General features: G+C 41.6%; 1 protein-coding gene across 6 annotated transcripts in view; it reads left to right on the top strand.

Moving 5' to 3' along the window:
* Positions 1-20,391, top strand: part of strbp (spermatid perinuclear RNA binding protein) — a 73,145-nt gene extending 52,754 nt beyond the window's left edge. For 5 of the 6 annotated variants that reach the window (XM_035668614.1, XM_035668612.1, XM_035668611.1 and 2 more), the window contains 14 exons: positions 1,288-1,543; positions 4,222-4,334; positions 5,191-5,286; positions 5,548-5,659; positions 6,418-6,515; positions 8,166-8,271; positions 9,041-9,124; positions 9,782-9,990; positions 11,303-11,455; positions 11,722-11,856; positions 12,269-12,409; positions 12,897-13,026; positions 13,764-13,817; positions 19,517-20,391. In XM_035668614.1, the coding sequence (XP_035524507.1) occupies positions 1,288-1,543; positions 4,222-4,334; positions 5,191-5,286; positions 5,548-5,659; positions 6,418-6,515; positions 8,166-8,271; positions 9,041-9,124; positions 9,782-9,990; positions 11,303-11,455; positions 11,722-11,856; positions 12,269-12,409; positions 12,897-13,026; positions 13,764-13,817; positions 19,517-19,611 (1,782 nt within the window). In that variant the 3' untranslated portion in view covers positions 19,612-20,391. Of the gene's footprint in view, positions 1-1,287; positions 1,544-4,221; positions 4,335-5,190; positions 5,287-5,547; positions 5,660-6,417; positions 6,516-8,165; positions 8,272-9,040; positions 9,125-9,781; positions 9,991-11,302; positions 11,456-11,721; positions 11,857-12,268; positions 12,410-12,896; positions 13,027-13,763; positions 13,818-16,793; positions 17,267-19,516 lie in introns of those variants that run through there. The other variant, XM_035668616.1, reaches the window with a different exon arrangement.
* Positions 20,392-22,287: the final 1,896 nt, after the last annotated feature.

Raw genomic sequence — 22,287 nt, forward strand, 5'->3', positions numbered from 1 at the left:
GGCAATGCACACACAAACACACAAAATACGCACTTGTTTTTGTCACTTAGGAGGACATTGCATTGACTTGCATTCATTTCCTGGAAGCTTACTCTATCTCTAACCATAACTGCCACATACTGTACCTAAACCCAATCCTTACTCTAATCTAAAACTAATTAATTATTGCCCAACAACGCAACTAATGAAAGTACACACTTGGACACAACCACATAGTCAACTTGCAAGTAGAGCAGCATATGCTAGATATAACAGAAACAACTACACATATACAGTACACGCGTTACCTGTTACTGCCTGTGGGGTTAATGTGTGTGTTCAAAAGATGTGTTTTCGTTGCAAAAGGACTTGGCTGTTACCCCATTCATTTTAGTGTGTAGGCACATGTGTGCTCAACTGCGTGTGTATATCAGCTGACAAATGTGGTTGCTGTGTGTGCTGACATGAATTCATTATCATCAGTACTTGGTCCTGACCACAGAGGTCAGCAGTAATTGATTCCTTCAGAATGTAGGCTGAATGAAGATAGACAATTTCACAAATGGATATGTGGCAGTGAGAAGCAATAGAGGCAGACAAATAAACACACAAGATCATTACAATGAACAGATTGTACCAGCTTTCATACTTCACATCATCCTTCGTCATTTTTCATGATTTTATTTCTCAATCATCCCTTTTTTCATCAAATGCACCTTACAGCTTTGCATATAGTTTTTTATCATTGTTTAAAATATTAAAGTCATTACGTAGCCTCTGTGTAATAAGAGATGTTTTCTGTACTTAAATCTGATGAAGGATCCAGGCTGTCATTGTTAGGAGAGGCAGGATTTTCAGTCACTTTTCTTCATTTAAGATTTTTTTATGTATTTGCAGCTTTACTTTAGTTCTAGTATTCTAGAATAGTAAGTAATTCAGTGCCCTATATGGATACTATAGGGATTTTGTAGTGTTCGTACAGATGTGACTTTTTAAAAGAGTGTTTTTGCCCATTATGATATGCGGACAAGCAAGTTAGAGACACTTCTCACATTTCAAAATGCAGCTTTAGTTCAGGATATCAGTAACATCCAAAATAGCCCTGTTTGGAAATGTCAGGAGATGAAGAATCTGCAAGGCTAATCAGTTTTCTCATGCACATTATTCTTTTAACATTTCTCCTGTCATACCTGATGAAGCTCTTGCAGCAACCTCAGCTATATTTTGCTTCTTCTTTTTCATCTCTACTGAATTGTGTTGTGACCTTGGCCTCTGACCACCCAGTTATGTCTGTTTGACACATGACAGAAGCTGACAGAAGAGAAATATGAGGTCACAAGCTCCTTGCCCGAGGCAGCCATCTTGGTACAAACTACAACAGAGCCCAAGCTCACACTGAAGATTACCCTCACCTCACCGGCAATGAGGGAGGACGAGGAAGAAGAGGAGGAGGAAGAGGGCGAGTTGGAGAATGGGGAGGAAGGAGAGGAGGAGGAGGAGGAGGAAGAGGTGGAGGAAGTGGTGGAGGAGGAGGAGGAGGAACAGGAGAAGAAGAATGGGCGAGGTAGGAACATGGCGATAGGAAAGCACACAAGTTGTAATTTTTCCCTGTTTCTCAGTCCACACTCAAACACACACACATTCAATTTAATTGTATCTTGTATTTTTATATGTTAGAACTCAGTTGTTTTTGTTTCCCTCAAACAAGAGCTTTGTCTACATTAACTGATACTGACAGACAGGTGGGACAGACAAGACAGGTACAGGACCGATACCAGAGCTGAGACACATAGGATCGAGTTGTTGAACTGAACTGGTGCTCAGTCTAATAACAATCTTCCCTCCCCACCCCCTACCCCGCTTTCATGGGTAGCAGGAACTGGTTATAATTGGTTGTGGGAGGTGGGAACGGGAGAGCAAGGCCAGCAGGCCAGCGAAATCAATAACCAAGCAGTAGCGAGCTGCCCATCCATCCTGTGGCTCCCGTCCAAATAGGCACTCAGGTCTCAGTAAGAGATGAGAGATAGCCGTACATCATGCATCACGCCAGGCTAGCCGTACATCATGCCACGCGCCAGGGAGAGATGGAAGAGACCGCTCGTATTTTCTCTCAAAAGAGCACACAGGCATGCGACCACACGGAGGAGAAGCCACGCACACACATATTTAGTACCTGATGGATAAAGATACCTGTCAGGCTGGATGTCTAATTGCTCACATTTCAACAGGCAGGCACCCATGCAGGTTGAGGGATGTGGGCCAGTCTGTCTAATAGGGTCGCATATTAAAAGGCAGGGTCTAATCCTTTTACACATTAACACATGCATCGACACAGAAATACCAGTAGTATGTCACCACCTCTTCTAGCAAACTATGGTTGCTACTGCTAATGTATTAGATTATTTAACTGAAAAACTCACAAACTCATTCACAACAATATGGTTAATAGAGTAAAATCTATCCACTTTTGTGTGGAGTTTGTGTGCAGAATTTTTCTGTAAACTTCTATTGAATAGAAATTGTCCTTGTGTCTATGAACACTTACTACATGCGTGGGTGCGCTTTCAGATCAGATACAGCTCGCTGCTCTGTGTGGCCACAAAGGGAGGGAGGGTGCTGCAACAGTAAATTAGAGGAGACACGATATCAAAAGGAATTTTTTTAATCAGACTACACAGAAGGAGATAATGATAAAAGAAGAGCACTGAGTGAGGGAGCGGCCAGCAGAGTGTTTTAGAGAACAGTGGGAGGACAAGCGAGAGGAGAAAGACTATAATGATCTACTAGCAGCAGAGCGGTCCCACATTCAGCTGAAATCACTCTGACAGACCCCGAGATACACCATTATACATCACACAGGAAGACAAATACACACCACTGCATGCATCACTCAGAGGAAGAGCTACGTTACAGTAATGGCCAGATGAGTTCAGGGATAATGTGAGATAGGTAGTCCTCGTGCTGCTACAACACATTAGATACATTTGACATTTCAACTTAATACCTCTTGAGGGAAGGGTTTTCTTTTTACGGGAGAGTGATGAGGAAAATATTTACCAAGTTGTGTTTTCATAGAGACCCAAAGGGCTCTTTGTGTTTTATGTCACTTCCAGTAGGTCCCGCACACAATAAACCCCCTTTGGAAATCCCATGTAACCGCACTCATTCATACACAGCTGCGTTTGATTCAGCTCGCCTTGCATATCATAGGCATCATGCTGACTCTCAAGTAGCAGAATTGGTGAGAGTGTAGTAACTCAACCAGCCTGGGGTGCTGGGCAGCATGAATCAAACGCTCACACATAAAAACGCAGGAATGCTCCTCTTTTACCAACCACGATTCTCTGACTAAACCCTGCCTTGATCCCTCCCGTGTTGTGTTTGTCTGAGACTGGGTCAAACTATCTTAGATTTTTTATTTTTTTATTTTCAGTTCTACTTTAGGAGCGCTTGATTCTGTGTATGCCCAGACAGGTGTTGAACTGCTTTCTCTGCACCATTTCTCTACGAGTCTGTGAAATCAAGTGCGCCTTAAGTAATGCAGAAGAAAAATATACCGCTATTTTGACTCCTGCCTGGCGCAGACTGGATCAAAATAAATGAAATCCTCTTCAAATACATGAAGGAGAGATTGATTTACCTTGCTGGGCGCAGTGAAATGTGTGTTTCCCAACAAAGCGCGCACATTAAATCAAACACTCCTTAGGTATTTGTTTGGTGTATGTCTGTTGGGGGGCTCTCCATACCACAAAGTTGTCTCTTCCCTTGTGACCCCGGTCGCTCTCCCTTTCACTGTTTTTTCAGTAACTAGATGGATGTAAACTACTAAATCACTTTTGAATAGTGTGCATAATTTTCAACACTTATATGTATACAAGGGATCCTGTATTACTATGTGCTAAGAACGTCAACATGTGATGCTATAAACACATGTTAGACTGATCACAGTGTTGAAAATGACACACCATTCAAAGAGTGAGGACGTTCTTACGAGCATTCATCACAGATCGGTGAACTGTAGAGAGTCCGCGCTTTCTACAAGGAGAGAAACAACTTTATGGAATGAAAAGCACCTTGTATGTACCAAAATATCCATGCATGTGTGTGTGTATGTGTGCACTGACACACAATTTTCATGTGTGTCTGCATACATTCACACACGCAAAATACACACACACACTCAGACTATGATGTGTGTGTGTTTTACGTTCTCTATATTGGGTTGTTATTGTTTTGTGGCAGTGTTGGGTGCTGCTGCGCAGAGAGTGGAGGCTGAGGAGGAGGAGGGGGAGGTGCTGGATAGACACAGATGTCTGTTGGCCCTGGCAGCGCTGCGACACGCCAAGTGGTTCCAGGTCGGCACCCACTCACTTCCTGTCTTCCTGCCCGATGCTTATTGTAGCCTGACGACACAGCCAGAGGGAATACACTCCCTGTCAGATAATACTGTGGTGCTTATTATGCCCACAGTTTGAACTAATCAAGAATAGACAGAAGTGTGGACAAATTACACATTTTTTATAACATAAAGTTTTATTTATACATTAGAACTGTTACAATTAAACGTATGTTTTCATGCTTACTCATCTCCAGTTCAGTTTGAATTTTACAACATCAAGAACAAAAATGGACAAATATTACACATTACAAAATACTTTCAGATTCCCCCCAAAAAGTGTATTTTTGCTTTATACAATACACGCAACCAAATTATATATAAACTGGAAAAGATGAGTGAAAGATGTATCGTAAGGCTACAAAAGCAATGGTTGATACTTGTTTTTCGTTTTGGCTATTATGTGAACCTGCCTGCTCTGTATAGTATGTCAATGCTTCCCTTTTGATTCCCCTCCCATATCCTTCCCCATCTATCTCCCAACTCACTTACCTTACTGACAAAAAAAAACATTGTTCAAGTTCAGAATGTAATTTTCTAAAGACAGAGACAAAAGTAAAACATGTTCAGTAAACAAAATTCAAAATGTTTAGTGTCTTAAACCTATTCTTTCTCTGTGGGGAGCTCATCCTAGACAGATTCAATCACTTCATTATATGGCTTTGTGGTGTAAAGCAGGCTGTTATCTGTATGTGTTTGCACAAATATCACTCCTCCTGTGCTCAATTTGTTCCCCTCCTCCCTTTTTCTGTTTAATCTTCCTTCTTGCTCTGTCCTTCCCTCTTCTCCCCTCTCCATCACTCTATCTCTCACAGGCTCGAGTGAACGGGCTCAAGTCCTGCGTTATCGTTCTCAGGATACTCAGAGACATGTGCAATAGACACCCCATCTGGGAACCTCTCAAGGGATGGGTAAGTCTTTTGCTGTAACCTGCGTTTGAGTGTAAATCCTATCAAATAAAAAGAAAGTATTGAACTTGAACCTTTTCTGCTGAAATTTGAAGAATTGTGTTCAAATTTCTGTCACATACAACATTTTTGGAAATATTTGCTAGTATCAGGCCACACTCCTCAAGTTTCATTTCACACACTGTAGGTATTATATGTACATTAGATTATTGCAGCACTATTTTCTTCACATGTTTATCTGTGTTTGTGTGTGTGTTCTTGCAGCCCTTAGAACTTATCTGCGAGAAGGCAATTGCCACCTGCAACAGACCTCTCGGGGCTGGAGAAGCCCTGCGTCGAGTCATGGAGTGTCTGGCCTCAGGCATACTGCTACCAGGTATGGAGCCATGATGGATGCATGAATATAAATACTGGAAAGATTTGAGAATCAACAGAGAAGCATGTGTGTTTTCATGCAAAGTCTTGGCATTTCCAGTGGGTAGATGAACACTGAGCAGATACATCCAGGCACATTTTTGAGCTGTTTCTCTAAGAGAGGTCGAGACATTATCAATGAACCGGCAGAGCACAGCTGTCTGAGGAAAGCCATCATTAAGAGAGCATCTTAATTAGGAGCGGCTGAAGGGTTTCTTCACAAAATGTTACCCCTCCTTGGAAGAATTTCAGTTATTTAAAAGTATGTGAAAGTTGAGTTTTATTTTACTTAATTAAAAAAAATGGTTTGGATGCAAAAGCAAGACTGACAGCAGCAGATAACAGACTAACAGTAGGGAATATATTACATGAATGTCTCACAAAATACAAATAAAACTAGTTTGCATTTAATTTACAGGAGGAACAGTGTGCCACACTGGCAGGAGAATGTTCACATTACAGTATTCAAATTTAAATGTGGGATGATTTTCACCTTTTAAAGAAACTAAATTACTGGTTTTAATATTTCACAGCCAGTTTGGCCAGTTCAATTCTCCTATAACTGCTGTTGTTTTATTTTAATAGTCAAGTTTTCCATTGTTGCTCATGTCCGTGACAGTGAAGCCTAATTAAATGTTGCTGAGCGGCAGTGTCAGTATGTAAAGTGACAACAACTGGCTTTGTGTGTGTGTATGTGTCATCTTCTGTCACTTCCCCCAGGTGGTCCAGGTTTACACGACCCATGTGAGAAAGAGCCAACAAACACACTAGCCAACATGACCGACCAGCAGGCTGAGGCCATTACCTACAGTGCACAGGTACACACACACACACACACATCAGCTTAAAGACTCTGTTGTTATCACCCAGCTGTACTCGCCCCGAGCTGTCAGTGTGTGGGAATCAGTAAGCAACACGCCTATTACCAGACAGAAAGACCCCATCACCACCCCAACCGCACGCTCTGCACGCACACACACACACACACACACACACACACACACTTGTGCGAGCGTGCATATGCGTCTCCAGGAAGAGCTGTGTGGTGCTGCATTTTAATGATTGGTGTGGGAAACTATTGCCATTGCAAGCCATAAATCCATTTCTGACACCCTGAGGACAGTATTTGCGTGCATGCACTGTGGGCATGTGTGCTGCCATGTCCTTCTTCACACACACACTCGACTGAGCAGGGCAACCTCTGAGCCGCATGGCTTAGTGAACCCCGCCGTCCATTTCCTTTGAAGGCAGCCTGAACGAGGCTGGAATGTCAATGGGGATAATTGTATTGGAGCAGATACAAGAGCAGATAGGAGAGAGGGAGCTGTTCTGTCAATGAGCTACGCAGAGCCTCATGAATATCTGAGACACTCTACCTCCCTAATGGATTTATATTAGCAGAGCCACTGTGTGCCATTCTGGTTATCTCTCTGATTGTTTTTGTAGAATGAGGATGTGTACAGTGGGTTGAGAATTGATGAATGAACACACAAACACACTGGTCAGTAGTGTGAAAATTTAAAATCATGTCTACTCCAGTTATCTTTGAGTGTTGCAAGATAACTCTTTTTATAGATAGTTGTAGGTCGAGATCTAGTGCTCATATAAAACTAAAATGTAACATGTAACTTTTGCTACACGTCTGCCGTGGCTAAAGTAAGCAGCTAGCTAGTTGAATGTTGCGCGGTACTGCTGGAGCCAGCTGACCACAATGTGACAGCAGCCTGAGCAGAAGTGAACAGCCGATGTGATGTCGAGGTTGTTTGCTTGCCGGGTTTGGTCCTGGCGCCCCAGAGTAACCCCCGCTCAGGCCTTCAGAGGTGAGCGCTGACACCCCAACTTCCCTCTCACTCCTTTCCACGTCAAGTCTCTGCTGTCCCCCCACCTCAACCCACAGCGTCTTCATCATTCCCACAGCTGCTGTAAATCAGCTCGGGACTGTATTCCCTGTATTACCTTTTGTTAAACTGCCTCCAGCGGTCCGGAGGTTATTTGGTCCCACTTAGTTACACCCTCAGGGCTTTCATCAGACAGAAGCGGGCCTGGCTACTAAGGCACACAGTCAAATCTCTCTTCACACACACAAATCGCCAGACGCATTTGCAGATCTGCCACAGCAGAAGTGTAGCAAACGTCACAAGTAAAAAGACAGCCAATTGTGAGTCCTGCCTGAGCTGTAACTGATGAATTGTCTGTATTTCCAGCTCTTGGAGAAAATACTTAGACTTCTCAGCCAGCCTTTAATATGTATGTCTGCATTTAGAGATTTCTGTACACATTTGCAAATCTGAATACAGATTTGTAGATCTTTCCAGTTTTAACAAGTGCAATAGATTTCTGGAATATCTCTTTTAACAGTATAAGAACAGTACATCATTTGATCTCTATGTTCATACTACTATCCTATACTGTCCATTTAACTATAATTTCGATACTGTGTGTGTGTGTGTGTGTTTTGTGATGAACAGCATGCTCTCAGACTCATGGCGTTCGGACAGATCTACAAGGTGTTGGAGATGGAGCCTCTTCCCTCGAATAAACCCTCACAGAAATACCCTTGGTCTGATAAAGAAGGTATGTGTACCCGTCTACATGCCTGTCTGCTCAGTCTACCTCAGCCTGTCTTCTGTCTAATACATCCCCCATGTGTCTTTCCGCCCTTGGCTGTCTGTTCAGTTAATCTGTCCGTGTGAAGGCTTGTGTTTTTCTCACATGAAACCTACAGTAGGGTTCAGTTATCTGGGTCAGCTGGAAGGCTTTTGGCCATAGATCGAACTTGCCATGAGATCTTTTCACACATGACGTGACCTTTCTGGATGTATTACGTGGGTTTTGTACAGACCAGCACTGACAGCACCTTCAATATGGCTGACATGTGGAGCATCACAAAAATATGTTTAAGGATGAGATATCTTTGATATTTTCCCATTTTTTTCCTGCGTCACACCAAAAACATGGTAGCCTTGGTGAGATGTTGTGAACTGAAGTTGGCCAAATTTCAAAACGACTGTCACAGAAAATCCGACTATCCATGACGCTCACATGGAAATCTGCCAGAGCATTTACAGATTAAAGTGCATGTAGGAAAGGAGCTTATATGTCTTCCTCATTGTTTGACTGTTTGCTGGTCTGCCCGTCTGTTCTGTTTATCTTGTTCGTGAGTTTATCCATCTTGATGCTTGTTCTCACATCTGACTTGTTTTCTGCAGCTTTTCCGCCCCCTTTCTTTCTGTCACACATAAGTGACTGTGTGTGTTCACATAAACATCTCTTGTAGTTGGTGATTGATTAGCAACTCTCTCTAAGTTTCTTTCTGCGTCCCTCCCTCTTGCTTTCTCTCCAGGCTTAGGTCTGAAGAGGCCATACGAGGATGGAGCAATGGATGACAAGGACCTCATCAAGAAGATGAAGAGGAATCTGAGGAAAGGTACGATAAGGAAGGAAGAAAAGAACAATGGCAGTGATTGTTTCTTGTGCTTTTTCTATTAATTCACCCTATCTATTTAACTGAAATAAATAGACTGAAATAAAGGAAATGCAGGGGTAAAAATACCATCTTACAAAAGTTTCATTCAGCATTCAACCACTGAAAACAAAGCAGCAGAGCTTAAAGATGTCTTGGCCTTGCTTCTCTTCCCCTTGTCTCTATTGCCTTTCTGTCTTTTTCCCTGTCTGCTTCTCTCCCTTCCACCTTCCTTACATCTCTTGGAAGCAGATCAATAGTATTGATTGCTAACGTTTTAGTAGGCCCCCCAACCAACCCCACCTCTTTCTTCATACAAGGAGAAGATGAACCACGACTAATGGAGACAGAGAGACATTTTTTAGATATTGGCAAACAGGAGCAAAGTGATTGAAAGAGAAAGAAAATAGAGAGGCACGTTTATTCATCATGAAAGAAACCAGTAAGGGTGCTAAAAAACCATTAGAAAATATGATTTATCGCATACAGTACCTCCAAATTGGCACAGTCTGTTCAATTCCAGCTGGATAATTGTTACATTCCCTCCAAACCCTTTCTGAATTTATCCTAATCTGCTCTACTTTCTACTCTAACCATGCACTCCTCCATTTTTTGCATTAGTCCTAGACAGTAAAGCCATAGACTCCAACCAGCCAATGAACGCCTTGATGCGACTGAACCAGATCCGGCCGGGGCTGCAGTATCGCCTGCTGTCCCAGTCGGGCCCGGTTCATGCTCCGGTCTTTACCATGTCTGTGGATCTGGACGGAACCATTTACGAAGCGTCTGGATCCTCCAAGAAGACCGCCAAGCTCCACGTAGCCGTCAAGGTAAGAAAAAGAAGTCACGATGTGTGTGGCATGTGTGTGATTGTCTGATTCATGTTTGTGCTTATTTAGACATATACAGAGAAGACATACCAATATAAAAACATAAATGATTCTCTTTTGGCTACCTGAAAAACGTTCTAAGCTTCAGCTGCAGCCAAACCTGTGTGTATGCATAAATATGTTTTTGTCTGTGTATGCCTATTGGTGTGTGTGTTTTTGTTTGTGCGTGAGGATGGATGGAGGTGGGCAAATCCATGTAATCCCAAAGTGGTTGTGAACAAAGAGGCTCTCCAGAGCACAGAGCTGGGATAATCCGCTATCCGCTCCATTCCCATAAAAGGCTCTTTCTCCCCATCTCTCCCCCTTTTCCATTCTCTCTCTCACTCACTTTCTTTCTCTCATATACTCACCTTTTGATCTTTCCCTGCTCTCCATCAGTTTCTCTCACTCAGTGTAGTGGCTGGTTCAGCAGCTGTAACACAATCACCCATTTGGGTCAAAAACTTGTCATTCTCCTTTTCTCTTCTGGCTGCACATTGTTCTGAATGCCTTTGCTGCTCTGTGGGCTATCGAGGACTCACAGTAGGCTCTTGTGACTGTATGTATTGTAATGGCTTTATTGTAACCATTGAGCCAAGTTGGATTCAACCTTGTCTTGTCAAATGCAGCAGTATTGCTGCATATGGGAGACATATTTTTGTTCAAATATATAATTTGTGTCATAAACTTAGTGGAGGGCTGGCACATTTACCATTGTGGTTTGATTTCCTGTACCTTTACCTTTATGGCTGATAATGCCAATAAAGTCTGTTCAAAACACACAAAGGGACATTAAGCTATAAGTGTGAAATTATTTTCATATTGAAAATCCTATCAAATCCCATTTACTCATTCATTTGATACATTGTTGATTTGAGATGTTACCTGGTTAATTGAGGACTTCATTCAGCTAGCTAGTTAGCCGTTTACACAACACTGTGTCAGGCAACATTTAAAGAACACCTCTGGATCCTCTGACATCCTTGTTGTAGTTTATACCTTACTAACATGTGGAAAGTAAGCGATTGCAGATGTATTACCTTTTTGCTACAAAGTCTTTAGGTAAGCCTACTTTTTTCAAATCAACAAAATCAAACTAAAAGTAAATATAACCATTTAGGCTTTCCTTTTCAGAACAACTGTCTGAACAGCATGTGACAGTTCATATTAAAACCATTCATGGTTAGTTCTTGGAATCCTAGTCTTTAGCTTGAGTTTTTTTGTTTTCTCTTGCCGAACTCGTTTTCACTTTATCATCATCTTCCCTGTCTAGGTTCTCCAGGCCATGGGCTACCCAACAGGTTTCGACTCAGACTTGGACCCCATGAGTTCAGATGAGAAGTCGGATGGCGAGGGGAAGAGCGAGACATCATCACACACTAGCAATAACCCAACACACTCCACAGACAGTTCCAACACACTGGAGGTGGGGATTGAGGAACTTCGCTGATACACAAATGCATACACTCAGTACAAAGGCTTTTTTTAAGTCTATGTTTAGGATCTTTTTGTTTGTCTGGTTTGAGGAAAAGAAAAGTATCCAAAATTAGTTCAATCTTAGCTCTGTTTACAGTCATGCTAATCATGCTCCGTCCCCAGGTTTACTGTTCCTGTGTGCTTTCTAATATAGCTCTGAAGATACTTTTAAATTAAATTGCTTTAATAATATTTAATAATCTTTTTTACCCCCAGGTGCGAACTCAGGGTCCCATACTGACGGCGAGTGGGAAGAACCCCGTCATGGAGCTAAACGAAAAGAGACGAGGCCTCAAATACGAGCTCATCTCTGAAAGTGGAGGCAGCCATGACAAACGCTTTGTTATGGAGGTGAGAGCTTCATGTACCAGCACAGACTGACTGTGGTAGAAGATTATAAAACATGTAGGCATGTGAAAAGAGTGGGGAGCCATGACATATATAATCAGAAAAAATGTAGAGAAATTTCAAAAGTACACATTCACTTTACCCAGGGGGAGACACATACAGAGGCAAAGCCACAAACACACACTCACTCAGCCTGATGATCGGTAGAGTCAATCAGTCAACTTGGTTCCTCGAGCAGGCCTGTTCTCTGTGGGGTGCGTTGTTTTCCGACATGCCTGGCTGCTCCATCGCTCTGCTGATTGATTAGCAGGCCTGCGTGACAGCAGGGCATCGCTAAACAAGCTGTCCCGTTCAGCCAGACTTCCTGGCTGAGTTACTGATGACTGATAAGTGTATTTGTGTGTGTGCACGTCAGGTGGAGGTCGATGGGCAGAAGTTCCGTGGGGCAGGCCCCAACAAAAAAGTAGCAAAGGCCAGTGCTGCTCTAGCAGCTCTGGAAAAACTCTTCTCTGGTCCCAATGCAGCTGCAAACAAGAAAAAGAAGATATTGCCTCAGGTAAAGAGACACATACAGTACATAACAGACTGACAGGGCACTGCGGCAGTCTGGGGAACATGCATTTGTACACACAGAATGAAACAAAAACATATAATCAAAGTAATTTGCTAAAATGTCTTTCTTGAGAGGCAAACTGTCAGCGCAGCTTTATAAATGATAAAGTTTAAACATCTTTTCAAATCAGTATCACCTCTGCAGAGCTGTGTGCCAATTTGTTCACCCATCGGTAATTAACTGCACAGAGTTTAACAAGTGTCTAATCAGATCAATACTTGACAGTCCATTTTTCACTTATTTTGTCAACAATCCTGTCTGCTAACAGTGAGGCCCATAATGCATTGGATTAATGTCTTGGATATGTGTATGTGTGCTTTTATGCCTTATTTCTGTGCATTATATTTATGCAGACACACATCTGTGTCTATCTTTGCATCATGATTGTTTGAAACACACATATTACATATATCATGTGTCCTGTGTTCAGACTAAAGGAGCACTGGCCGCGGCAGCAGCAGCCTCAGCAGTAGCAGCTCAGGTAGCCAGAGGAAGAGGAAGAGCAGCCCTCGCAAGAGGAGCCTTCGTCAGTGCAGCCGCACCTGGATATGTCACACCAGGTAGTGAGAGGATAATTGTGTGTGGGTTTGTTGTTTTTATCTAGGTAATTGGCATTTTTGTCATCTCTTTTAAAATGTATTGTTTGTTATTTATTTGGGGGGGGCTAAGGCTAGGAATAATTTTAGTCTTTTTTCAGGGCCAATTCTATCAACCTATGAAATAATACACACTTTTTACCACAGTATAGAATTTGTGTTCTATACATTCTTTATTTTTATATTAAACATGGTTGTTTGTGCAGGGTTGACATTTTATTTTACTTTTTTACTTTTACTTTGCTTTACTGTACTGACATTTACGTCAGCTTTAGGCTGTTTGCTCAGTTTTCTGTTTCAAATAAGATCCATTCTTCCCTCTGCAACTGTATTGGAAACATCACAGGCTTTCAGAAATACCCGCCACCAAAATACAGTACAAGAGACAGAGCTTACATTGATGCATGACTCTCTGATAGCTCAATAATAGACAGTCATGCAGAAAATTTGAATTGTTTTGTGTTCTTGCTGAACCTCTTGAATGAGTGAATGTACAGTGTTTGTGTGTCCAGGTTCATGTTGTGGAAGGAGTTCAACTTCCTCTCAGTTCTCTTCCCCTGAACCCACAGCTGTCTGCTAGAGTGCAGGATGGCCAAAACCCTCGTCTAAACTTACTGATGATACTGAAGATGTTGAAAAGTGCAGCCAGGATTTAAACAAGTGCGCAATTCATTTTGACCCTGTAACCTCTTCCCCAACAGGCTTTGGGACACCGTATGGCTACAGCCCTGCTGCAGCAGCTGCTCCTGCATACGGTACGTGCTTCTTTCTTGTCTCTGCCAATAACCTTCTTCCCCTCCTCCACCTTCTCTCCACTCTTAACTAAACAGTTCCCCTCCCTAACCCAACATACCGTAACTGCTAACCATCAGTGGGTGAATTAATTATTCTTCAGGAGGGTTATGTTTCAGCTTCAACCCTTCTTCTCCACTTCCTTTTCTCAAAATTACTTTGAAATGTCCTCCGATTCTAATCCAAGTCTTAGTGTTTGGCAGTGAATTTCAGTCACAATTAAACAAAGCTTAAACATCTTTGTGTGCGCTTAAAGCAAATCTGTCTGTAACTTGGCTAACTCTCCGCTCGCCACTTGTTTCTTAATCTGCTTGTTGCTACTCGCCCTCATCTCTTATGGTCAGACCACGACTCTGTCAGTAAAGTCTCAAGCTTTGGTCTCATAACTCCCAGAAACTGATCCTAATCGTTGGTGACCCACACACACCTGTACTTGCAGTCCTAGAACAGCCATCTCTAACTAACTGTAAAAGCTCTCCTGGACTTACAGTACCCCAGACGACTGCCTCTGCTGCCGTCATCTTCATTTCTGTTCATATTAGCAGGACGCATAGTGTGAGTTCCTCTGCTATTTAGGACAGATTGGCAGGGCAACGTTGCCACTGCAGTGCTGCTCCTGTCATGTTACTGCTGCTAAGGAGTTTCTATTTACTCACTGGGCTCTCTCTGTCTCACACACACACACTCACACACACACACACACACATGCACAGACGAATTTTAGACATTTATAGTCTAAAATCTATACTAGCTCTTGACCTTTAACAGCATAAGTACCCATACATCCCTCTGTCACACACAGTCGTATTTACCTCAACAGACTCAGCCTTGTGTAGTGTGCACACATGTAGCATTGGAAGGCCTCTCTGTCCATCCTACAGCTCAGAGCTTGAATGGGTCTTATGTGCTAGCAGAAACCGATCTGGGGCCTCAGGCAGACGTTCAGTAACCCCCCCTGAGATCCCAACAGCCCTGAATATGAAGTGCGCCTCAGTTTTTCTGTTTATGGTGGAGCTCGGGCTCTGCGTTCGTTTGAGGTGTTTCGTTTCAGTCCCTGGCATCCACACACTTTTCACGTGTTATTGTGACTGAAGTGCTTACTGAGATACTCAGAACCATATTCCTTGGTAGTTTCTGCTTACATCAAACTGGAACATTTCAGTGACGGTGTGAATTATTTTTATTACTGTTTTATTGTTTGTTAACGGCCGTGACATCCAAAATATTTGAGAAGGCATTCAGTAGGCAGCTTCGTGACAGTCCTGCGGGGGTGATGAAGCATAAATCGTTAATCATTAGTTCATGTCACGCATCCTGGTGGGTGATCATTCTGAGGTCAGCTGACAGTGATCTTTAACCTGAGCTGCAGGCTCTCACAAGTAGCTAGGAACTCAGGTTCAATTCATGTTAATTGAAAAAGAAAAGACAGAAACAAAACGTAGACTTCTTGCTCAGTGGGAACATGTGACCAAAGAGCCTGTGGGAAGTTTGAGGCAAAACACAAATATATACAAAATATTAGCTACACCTGCTGTTAAGCTGAGTGGTAGAAATCATTTTTTTCTCTTTAAAATCAGTTGACTTGTAAAGCAGAGCTGCAGATGAAGAGAAGAATAAAAATGAGACACGGATTGTGGGCTGCAAGTCAGGAAGGAGATTTTTATTTCCTCTGCTGACAATATTGTAAATATTAAATCCACTTTTCCTGACTTATATTTGCCAGAAGAGGTAAAAAAAAAAAGTCTTTAAGTAGACCCCATTAGGACTTACATGTAAAGAAAAGAAGGCACATGAATACATTGGGCACTACTCCTTTATCTTTTGGATGCATAGCTTTCGTCCTTTTTCCTGCTTGTTCACTGTGCTCTGGCTTATTGCCGCTTTGGGCTTTCTTGTTGGCAAACACAACGCATTCTATAATGCTGCTGAGCTTACTAGAACATTCTGTGGAGCCGAGAATATTAGATTGTAAAATACAGAATATTATTTTATAGAACACAGAATATTACATGAGAGAACAAATAACATTACACCATAGAACACAGAACATTACATTATAGAACATTATGTATCAGAACAGAATATTACATAGAACACCGAATATTACATCATCGGACATAGATCGTGATAGAACACAAAACATTATATAACATAGAACACAGAACATCACATCATAGAACAGAGAACATTAGATCATAGAACAAAGACATTATTCCAGAAACACTCCCACACATTACAGGACAATTTCTGTAGCGCAGCCCTCTCCTTTAAAGGGTTATTCCACTTTATTCCAACTAAATGTGTAGTTTTGGCTCTTATTTCCATTGGTAACAATGAGATTGTACTTAATTGCTAAAATCTGCCAATGTGGTGACATTACTTAAAAGAACGAAAGATGACTATCTGAAAATGAGAAAACACAAAAACAAGAGCTTCTGTGTGGGTTTGCAGTTTCCCCATGCAATGCAGGATTATTATTGACTTTTAAATAACTTTAAGTTTAACTTTCCAAATAGTGGCCTGCTAAACAACAGCTTGAGTTTCAACCTGTCTGACTGTCTCACCTTCACTACAGACGCTATTGTAGCACTGTCATCATGTTCCCACATCTCAGCAAGTGAATGAATGAGTACAAACTGGAAACTAACGGAAAAGATTGCTGAAACGACAGAAATAAGACCCACGTTACACTAAACGCTGTTTTCTTCTCTTTACCTCTGAATGTCTCTCCTTCTGATGAAGTGTGTCACCTTGTATACACACATTCCTGCCTGTTCTCACCTAAACTCCCCCCTTTGGGAGCCCTGTTTGTGTAGTGCGAGGGGTGTTTGTTGGACCTAGATGTAGCGTAGTGCGTAGGGTAGTGAGCATAGAAAAACTTGGTAATTTGTTGCCCTGGACTCATGCAGAGCTGTACTCTTCTCATGTCTCCCCTCTAGGTTTGCCCAAGAGAATGCTTCTGTTGCCTGTCATGAAAGTGCCCGGCTACCCCGTTCCCCACTACCACTTCTTTTAGCACAGGAGACATTCATACCAAACGTTTTTTCAGACATACCAAACGCTTTTTACAAATCATACTTTTACTAGAAGGGAAACCCTGTCTGTGTTGTTTTATTTTTATTTTATTTTTTTACAATAACAGTGATGGGGGAAAGGATTTGAGATGAAGATTTGTAAATCGCTTTTTTGTTTTGTTTTCTTACTGTTTCCAAAAAACTTTTTTGAATATTAAAAAAAAGTACTGCAGGTTTAAGAGATGAACAAAAACTTGAAGGATTTGTACTGTGAATTGTGACCTCATTCTTTGAGTATATCAGCCTTTTGTTATTGTGTGTATTCTTTGTAGGAAGAATGTAGCCTTTGCAATATGATACACACAACACACACATTCTCTGTAAAAAAAAAAAAAAAAGTAAATAATATTGTGAGCTGTGTGAAGGATGTATAGGAATAAATAAATAATAATGTTGGGAAAATGAATAAAGCTTATCTCCTATAAAAGCTGAACACTGCCTGGTGTATATCTGATTTAAAGGCTTTCAGCTGGTAACGATGCAGTAGCACCTTGTTGTTTTGCTTGGTTTGTTTTGATCGGATTTCGACTTTTTAGATCACTCATATCACTTAACATGTGGGAAGATGTACGCCTTCAATCAACATTCAACTGGTATATGATACTGTGACCTAAACTTACATTTAGCTTTAATATTCCACCCTCATACGTGCACACAGATTGAATTTCAATCCCTTCACGTACCTCGGTGCATTTCATTACATCCTTTTGACCCTTGGCTTATAGATATTCAGAGGAAGGCAAGAAGACAAAGGATGAATTTAGAAAGCTCTTGTCAGATCCTGCATCTGGCATTCAGCCGCACGATCTCATTACCTTACGTGGATTAATATTTGGCAGGTTTCCCACTGCTATCAGAGGTAACACCTACAGTATATCCAGAGAGCTTTTATATGTCGTCACTAGAGCCAACTGCAGCCCGTTTGTTGGAGCTCAGTACATTGTTGGAGCTGAATTTAATTGGCATAAAAAAAGCCAAATAATAAAAACAAAACTTGTTACTTCTACTGTAAATACCCATATTTCTTTATCTGACTTGCACCAAACCGTCAAAAGCAGTAATAAGGGACCCACATGAATTCAAATCTCTCTGTGTTTTATCTTGTTGTCATTGTTGCCTTCAAATAAGTATCAGCACCAACTGAGCCACTAGAACTCGGGCCTAAAACTCTTCCTCGAGTCTCTGCCTTTTTTGCAAGATTTTGCCGTATAATATCATAAGTAAAGAGGAACTTGGCTAAAAAAGATACTAAAATACATAAAGTGGCCCTTCACCCAACACATCTCGGTCATCCAGCCAGCGAGAGATAACCCCCCCTCGACGACGTCTCCATGGTTACAGCTATGAGGCGCAGCCATTGGATGAGAGGACCCAATATCTTGTCCAATGGTTGGTTGAGCTCCATTGAGTTGTTGTAAAACTTTTCAAGTGATAATTTGAACCAAAGCTTTACTTCAATCTCACATGTTATTCTTCTGTTCAAGGTTGGATTCATTTTTTGTGCAAAATAAGCTGAAGCCCCGGAGAGAGTTTAAAACCGTACTCTCAAAACTCTGATCTCATTTTGAGTCTTTACATGTATGTTGTTTCTGCACAAAATATTTTATTTAATATTTGTATTTACGCATTTTTACTACATTCATTCTACTGTATGTTCATGACTAGTTGTAAAAATTTTAAAGGAATAGTTCAACATTTTGGGAATACCCTTCTTGGCTTTCTTGCCGACAGTTAGATGAGAAGGTTGATACCAATCACATGTCTAAATATGAAGCTACAGCCAGGAAATGGAAATGAGGGAACAGCTAGCTTGGCTCTGTCCGTGTTATATCTTGTATAGAGAGCAGAGAGGTGCTGATAGGCTGAGCTTTTTAACCTTTAACCTTTGGCCAAGCTGTTTTTCCCTGCTAAGCTGACCATTTTATGGCTCCAGCTTCACATTTAAAGACACATAATGGAGAGGTATCAATCTTGTCAAGTCTATTTTGTTTATCCATTCATCCATCCATTTTCCGCCGCTTATTCGAAGGCCAGGTTGCAATGGCAGCAGGCCAAGCAAGGTAGTCCAGGAAGTCCCTCTCCCCATTAACGTTTTGCATTTCCTGGGGGATCCCAAGTCGTTCCTACGCCAGATGAGAATCTCTCCAGCATGTTCTGCATTCTGTAAAACCGCCAAAGAAACTCTTTAACAGAAGGAAACTTCAGGAAGAGCAAACAGAGCAAAGGGAGCGCTTTTCCAGGACAGACAGACATGCAACTGATGTCTGTGAGATACAAAATAGCAAAATTACAGTGTGGAAAATCAGGATGATAATATTATATTCTCAGTTGCTTCTTGTAAGTAAGAAAGCAAGTGAGTGTATTTCCTAAAATGTCAAACTATTCCTTTAATACAATCTACTGGTCAAGAGGATTTTTGCATTCCTTAAGTGGACTTTAGGTAACTTTGTCCAGAAGTATTCTTCATAGGCATTAAATCTTTGTCAAACCCATGTTGTTGTCAAAGAAGTGAAGAGCATTTTATGTCTATAAGCTTCACATTGTATTTAATCAATCCTGCTTTGTCTCTGTTCTTCATCTCACTGCAGGTGGTCTGTTCATTGACAATCCCTTCTACCAGCCACGGACCCTTGCTCCATTTATCATTCATCTGGGTCCCCAGGATCTCTTCTCTGACTTCTAGAGGCGGCAGGTTGTTGGATACGCTCTTCACACTTACCTGTCTGTATACGCAGGACACCTGTTTTTTTTTTCTGTCCGTCTAAGCGGGCTGCCTTTCTATCCAGGTGACGGACTCGCAGATCCAAAACTGGTTTGATCAGTCCGCTGAAAATGAAAAACGTTCTGCCCTACAGCAGCGGCAGAAACTCTCTCACCTACTGACCGAGAGGCTCAAAGCTCCTCTCTCTGTTTTCTCAACTCTCCGCCCAGATTTATCACTTCAGAGGGGAGAAACTTTACACGAAGCAATACTCAGACTCTGCGTGAGGCTGGGCTGAACTTGGGTCTTTCTTATAGCAATACACCTGAACTCCTGTCTTCGAGCTTACTTACTTGAGAAGATGTGAATGTCCGATGGAGTTTTACCCAACGCAGCATTGCAATAGCTCATTTTGATTGTATATTCATTGTATGTATGTGTACGTGTGGCTATAACATGACTATATACACATATATGTATGATGTATGTTTCTATAACGACGTGTTGACAATAATATTACTATATGATGATGTATTTATGTAAATATTCTATAAAATATAACTATTGTTGGTATAAATTATTTTAGAATTATAAAGTGAAATGTAACTGTAATATCACAGTATAGCTTTCTTCCAATTTTATATACACTGAGCAATTGAAGCTAGTTCTAGGAGATGCAATATTATCTTTGGTATTCCTATTAACCTGTGCTGTTAGAATAATAATGCTTCCTTCCTCTCTTTCCTTCAAACTTTCCCTCTATCTTTGATGTCTCTCTGAGCCTTTCTGAGCACGCTCTCTGCTGCCCGAGGTTTGTTTACGTGGCCCGGACCAGAGGTGCTCCCTACTGAACACACTCATAACCTAATCACACCTGTAAGCGCACACACACAGACACACACACACAAACACTTTTCCTGTCAGAAAGCACATTTTCTATAGTCTCACTGCTGGCAGGGAATACTGTTGTTACAAATACAGTACTGTATGTGTATAGTATGTGTATATTCTGATGTACGCGCTACACCCTCTACCATCAACACATGTTAACGTCCATCAACACTCAGAACAATCGTCAGCTCTGTCCCGCTCGCCTTAGGGACCAAAAAGCACAGCTCACTCACACCCATTACTATTTCTTTATTTCTGCACAACCATTCACGCACACCCCCTCCCTACACCCCCCCAGTGGCTGTCTTCTACTGTACGTGTGTGTGTAATGCTGCTGGTGGGAAAAGGCCTTGTTAGATAGTGGGAAAGACAGCACAAAACTGCTGGTGGACTCATTTAAGGAATAGCCCTGCAGGAATCATCAAAAATGGGATCTTAAATTGGATTCATATGATCCTGTCTGTGCATCACCACTATCATTTGCAGCAATTGGCACATTTCAGTAGTCTGTTATGGGTTGAGGTTTTACCGCCTTTGCTGGTCGTTAAAGTGCATCCAATATATGCCTGATCAGTATTGACCACGGCAATCTCTGGCTTTGTGTTACAGCTCATTAAAACAATTCCAATGAGTTCCACACAGCGAGGTTTACAGATTTTAAATAAAATTTAAAAAAACAGCGCTGGTCTCGGCAGATACCTTTGGTGCAGGTGCCGGTATTGGGGAGAGAGAGGAGGATAGGTGCATCCCTAGTTTCACTCTGTAAGGCTTAACATGCTCACACACAGTGATTCTCAACATTTCGAGCAAAAGACACACAATTGACATTTGTCAGGAGCAAAATTAGCTTTTAAGATCAAAACATCTCGTTAAAAAATGTCTATTGACGAAGTTGGGTATTTATGAAGATGTGAAGCATCTTCGTCCTTCAGACCTCAGCTGTCAGCCAGCCATAAGGTGGACAGTTCACCTTTTGTTGAACTACTCAGGACTGGTTAGCAGAAGAGGGAATTAGATTTGTAGTTGATCATTGTTAGTCTCAAAATATATGTATATTGCGTATGAGTAGTTGAGCGTGTAGTGGTAGTGTGGCTGGTTTAAGCCTGCTTTAACACATAATGAATATATGTAGGAAGTAATTAGACTAAGAGGAGAGATATTCCATAAATTCAGAGGTAATTTTGTATTGTTGAAGCCAAACAGGTGTGACAACACTGCACACACAGTGATAGCAGTCACAGTATACTCATAGTACTCACTCAGCGTTGTGTGGGATGTTTGTGAATTTCGGTGGTGCTTACATGCTTCTGAAAGCTCTTCATCAGTTTTTTTTTTTTTTTTTCAATTATTTTTAGGCTTTAATAGATACGAGTTGTCAGTCAGCAGAGGCAAAATCAAACAGAATGTGCATCAAACGGCTTTGATTCTCCCCACACTCACCTTCATCTGGGCACCAGTTTGATCTCCTGTGTTTGTGTTGGCTTTGATTCAACAAAAAGCAACGGCTGAGAAAGAGACAACAGACTCACTAATGCCCCAGAGCCCATTTTCCAAGACAATAAGTCAAATTAGAGTTGGATTTTATGACACCATTGAGATGGCAGTGAAGAGAATTTGAAAAACTGAAGATGCGTAAAATGATGCCACCAAGCTGTGATTGTGAGATTGGATTGTTCTCATTGGGTTTTGCGTCTTAAAGTGGTAAGGTGACGCAAACAAGCTTTTGATCAGTCTGATTGAACAGAAATCTGTAATAATAACACAGAG

This window comes from Morone saxatilis, unplaced genomic scaffold (genome assembly GCF_004916995.1).
Source record: "Morone saxatilis isolate NCDOM2014 unplaced genomic scaffold, NCSU_SB_2.0 Contig21, whole genome shotgun sequence".
In the NCBI taxonomy this organism is placed as follows: Eukaryota; Metazoa; Chordata; class Actinopteri; family Moronidae; genus Morone; species Morone saxatilis.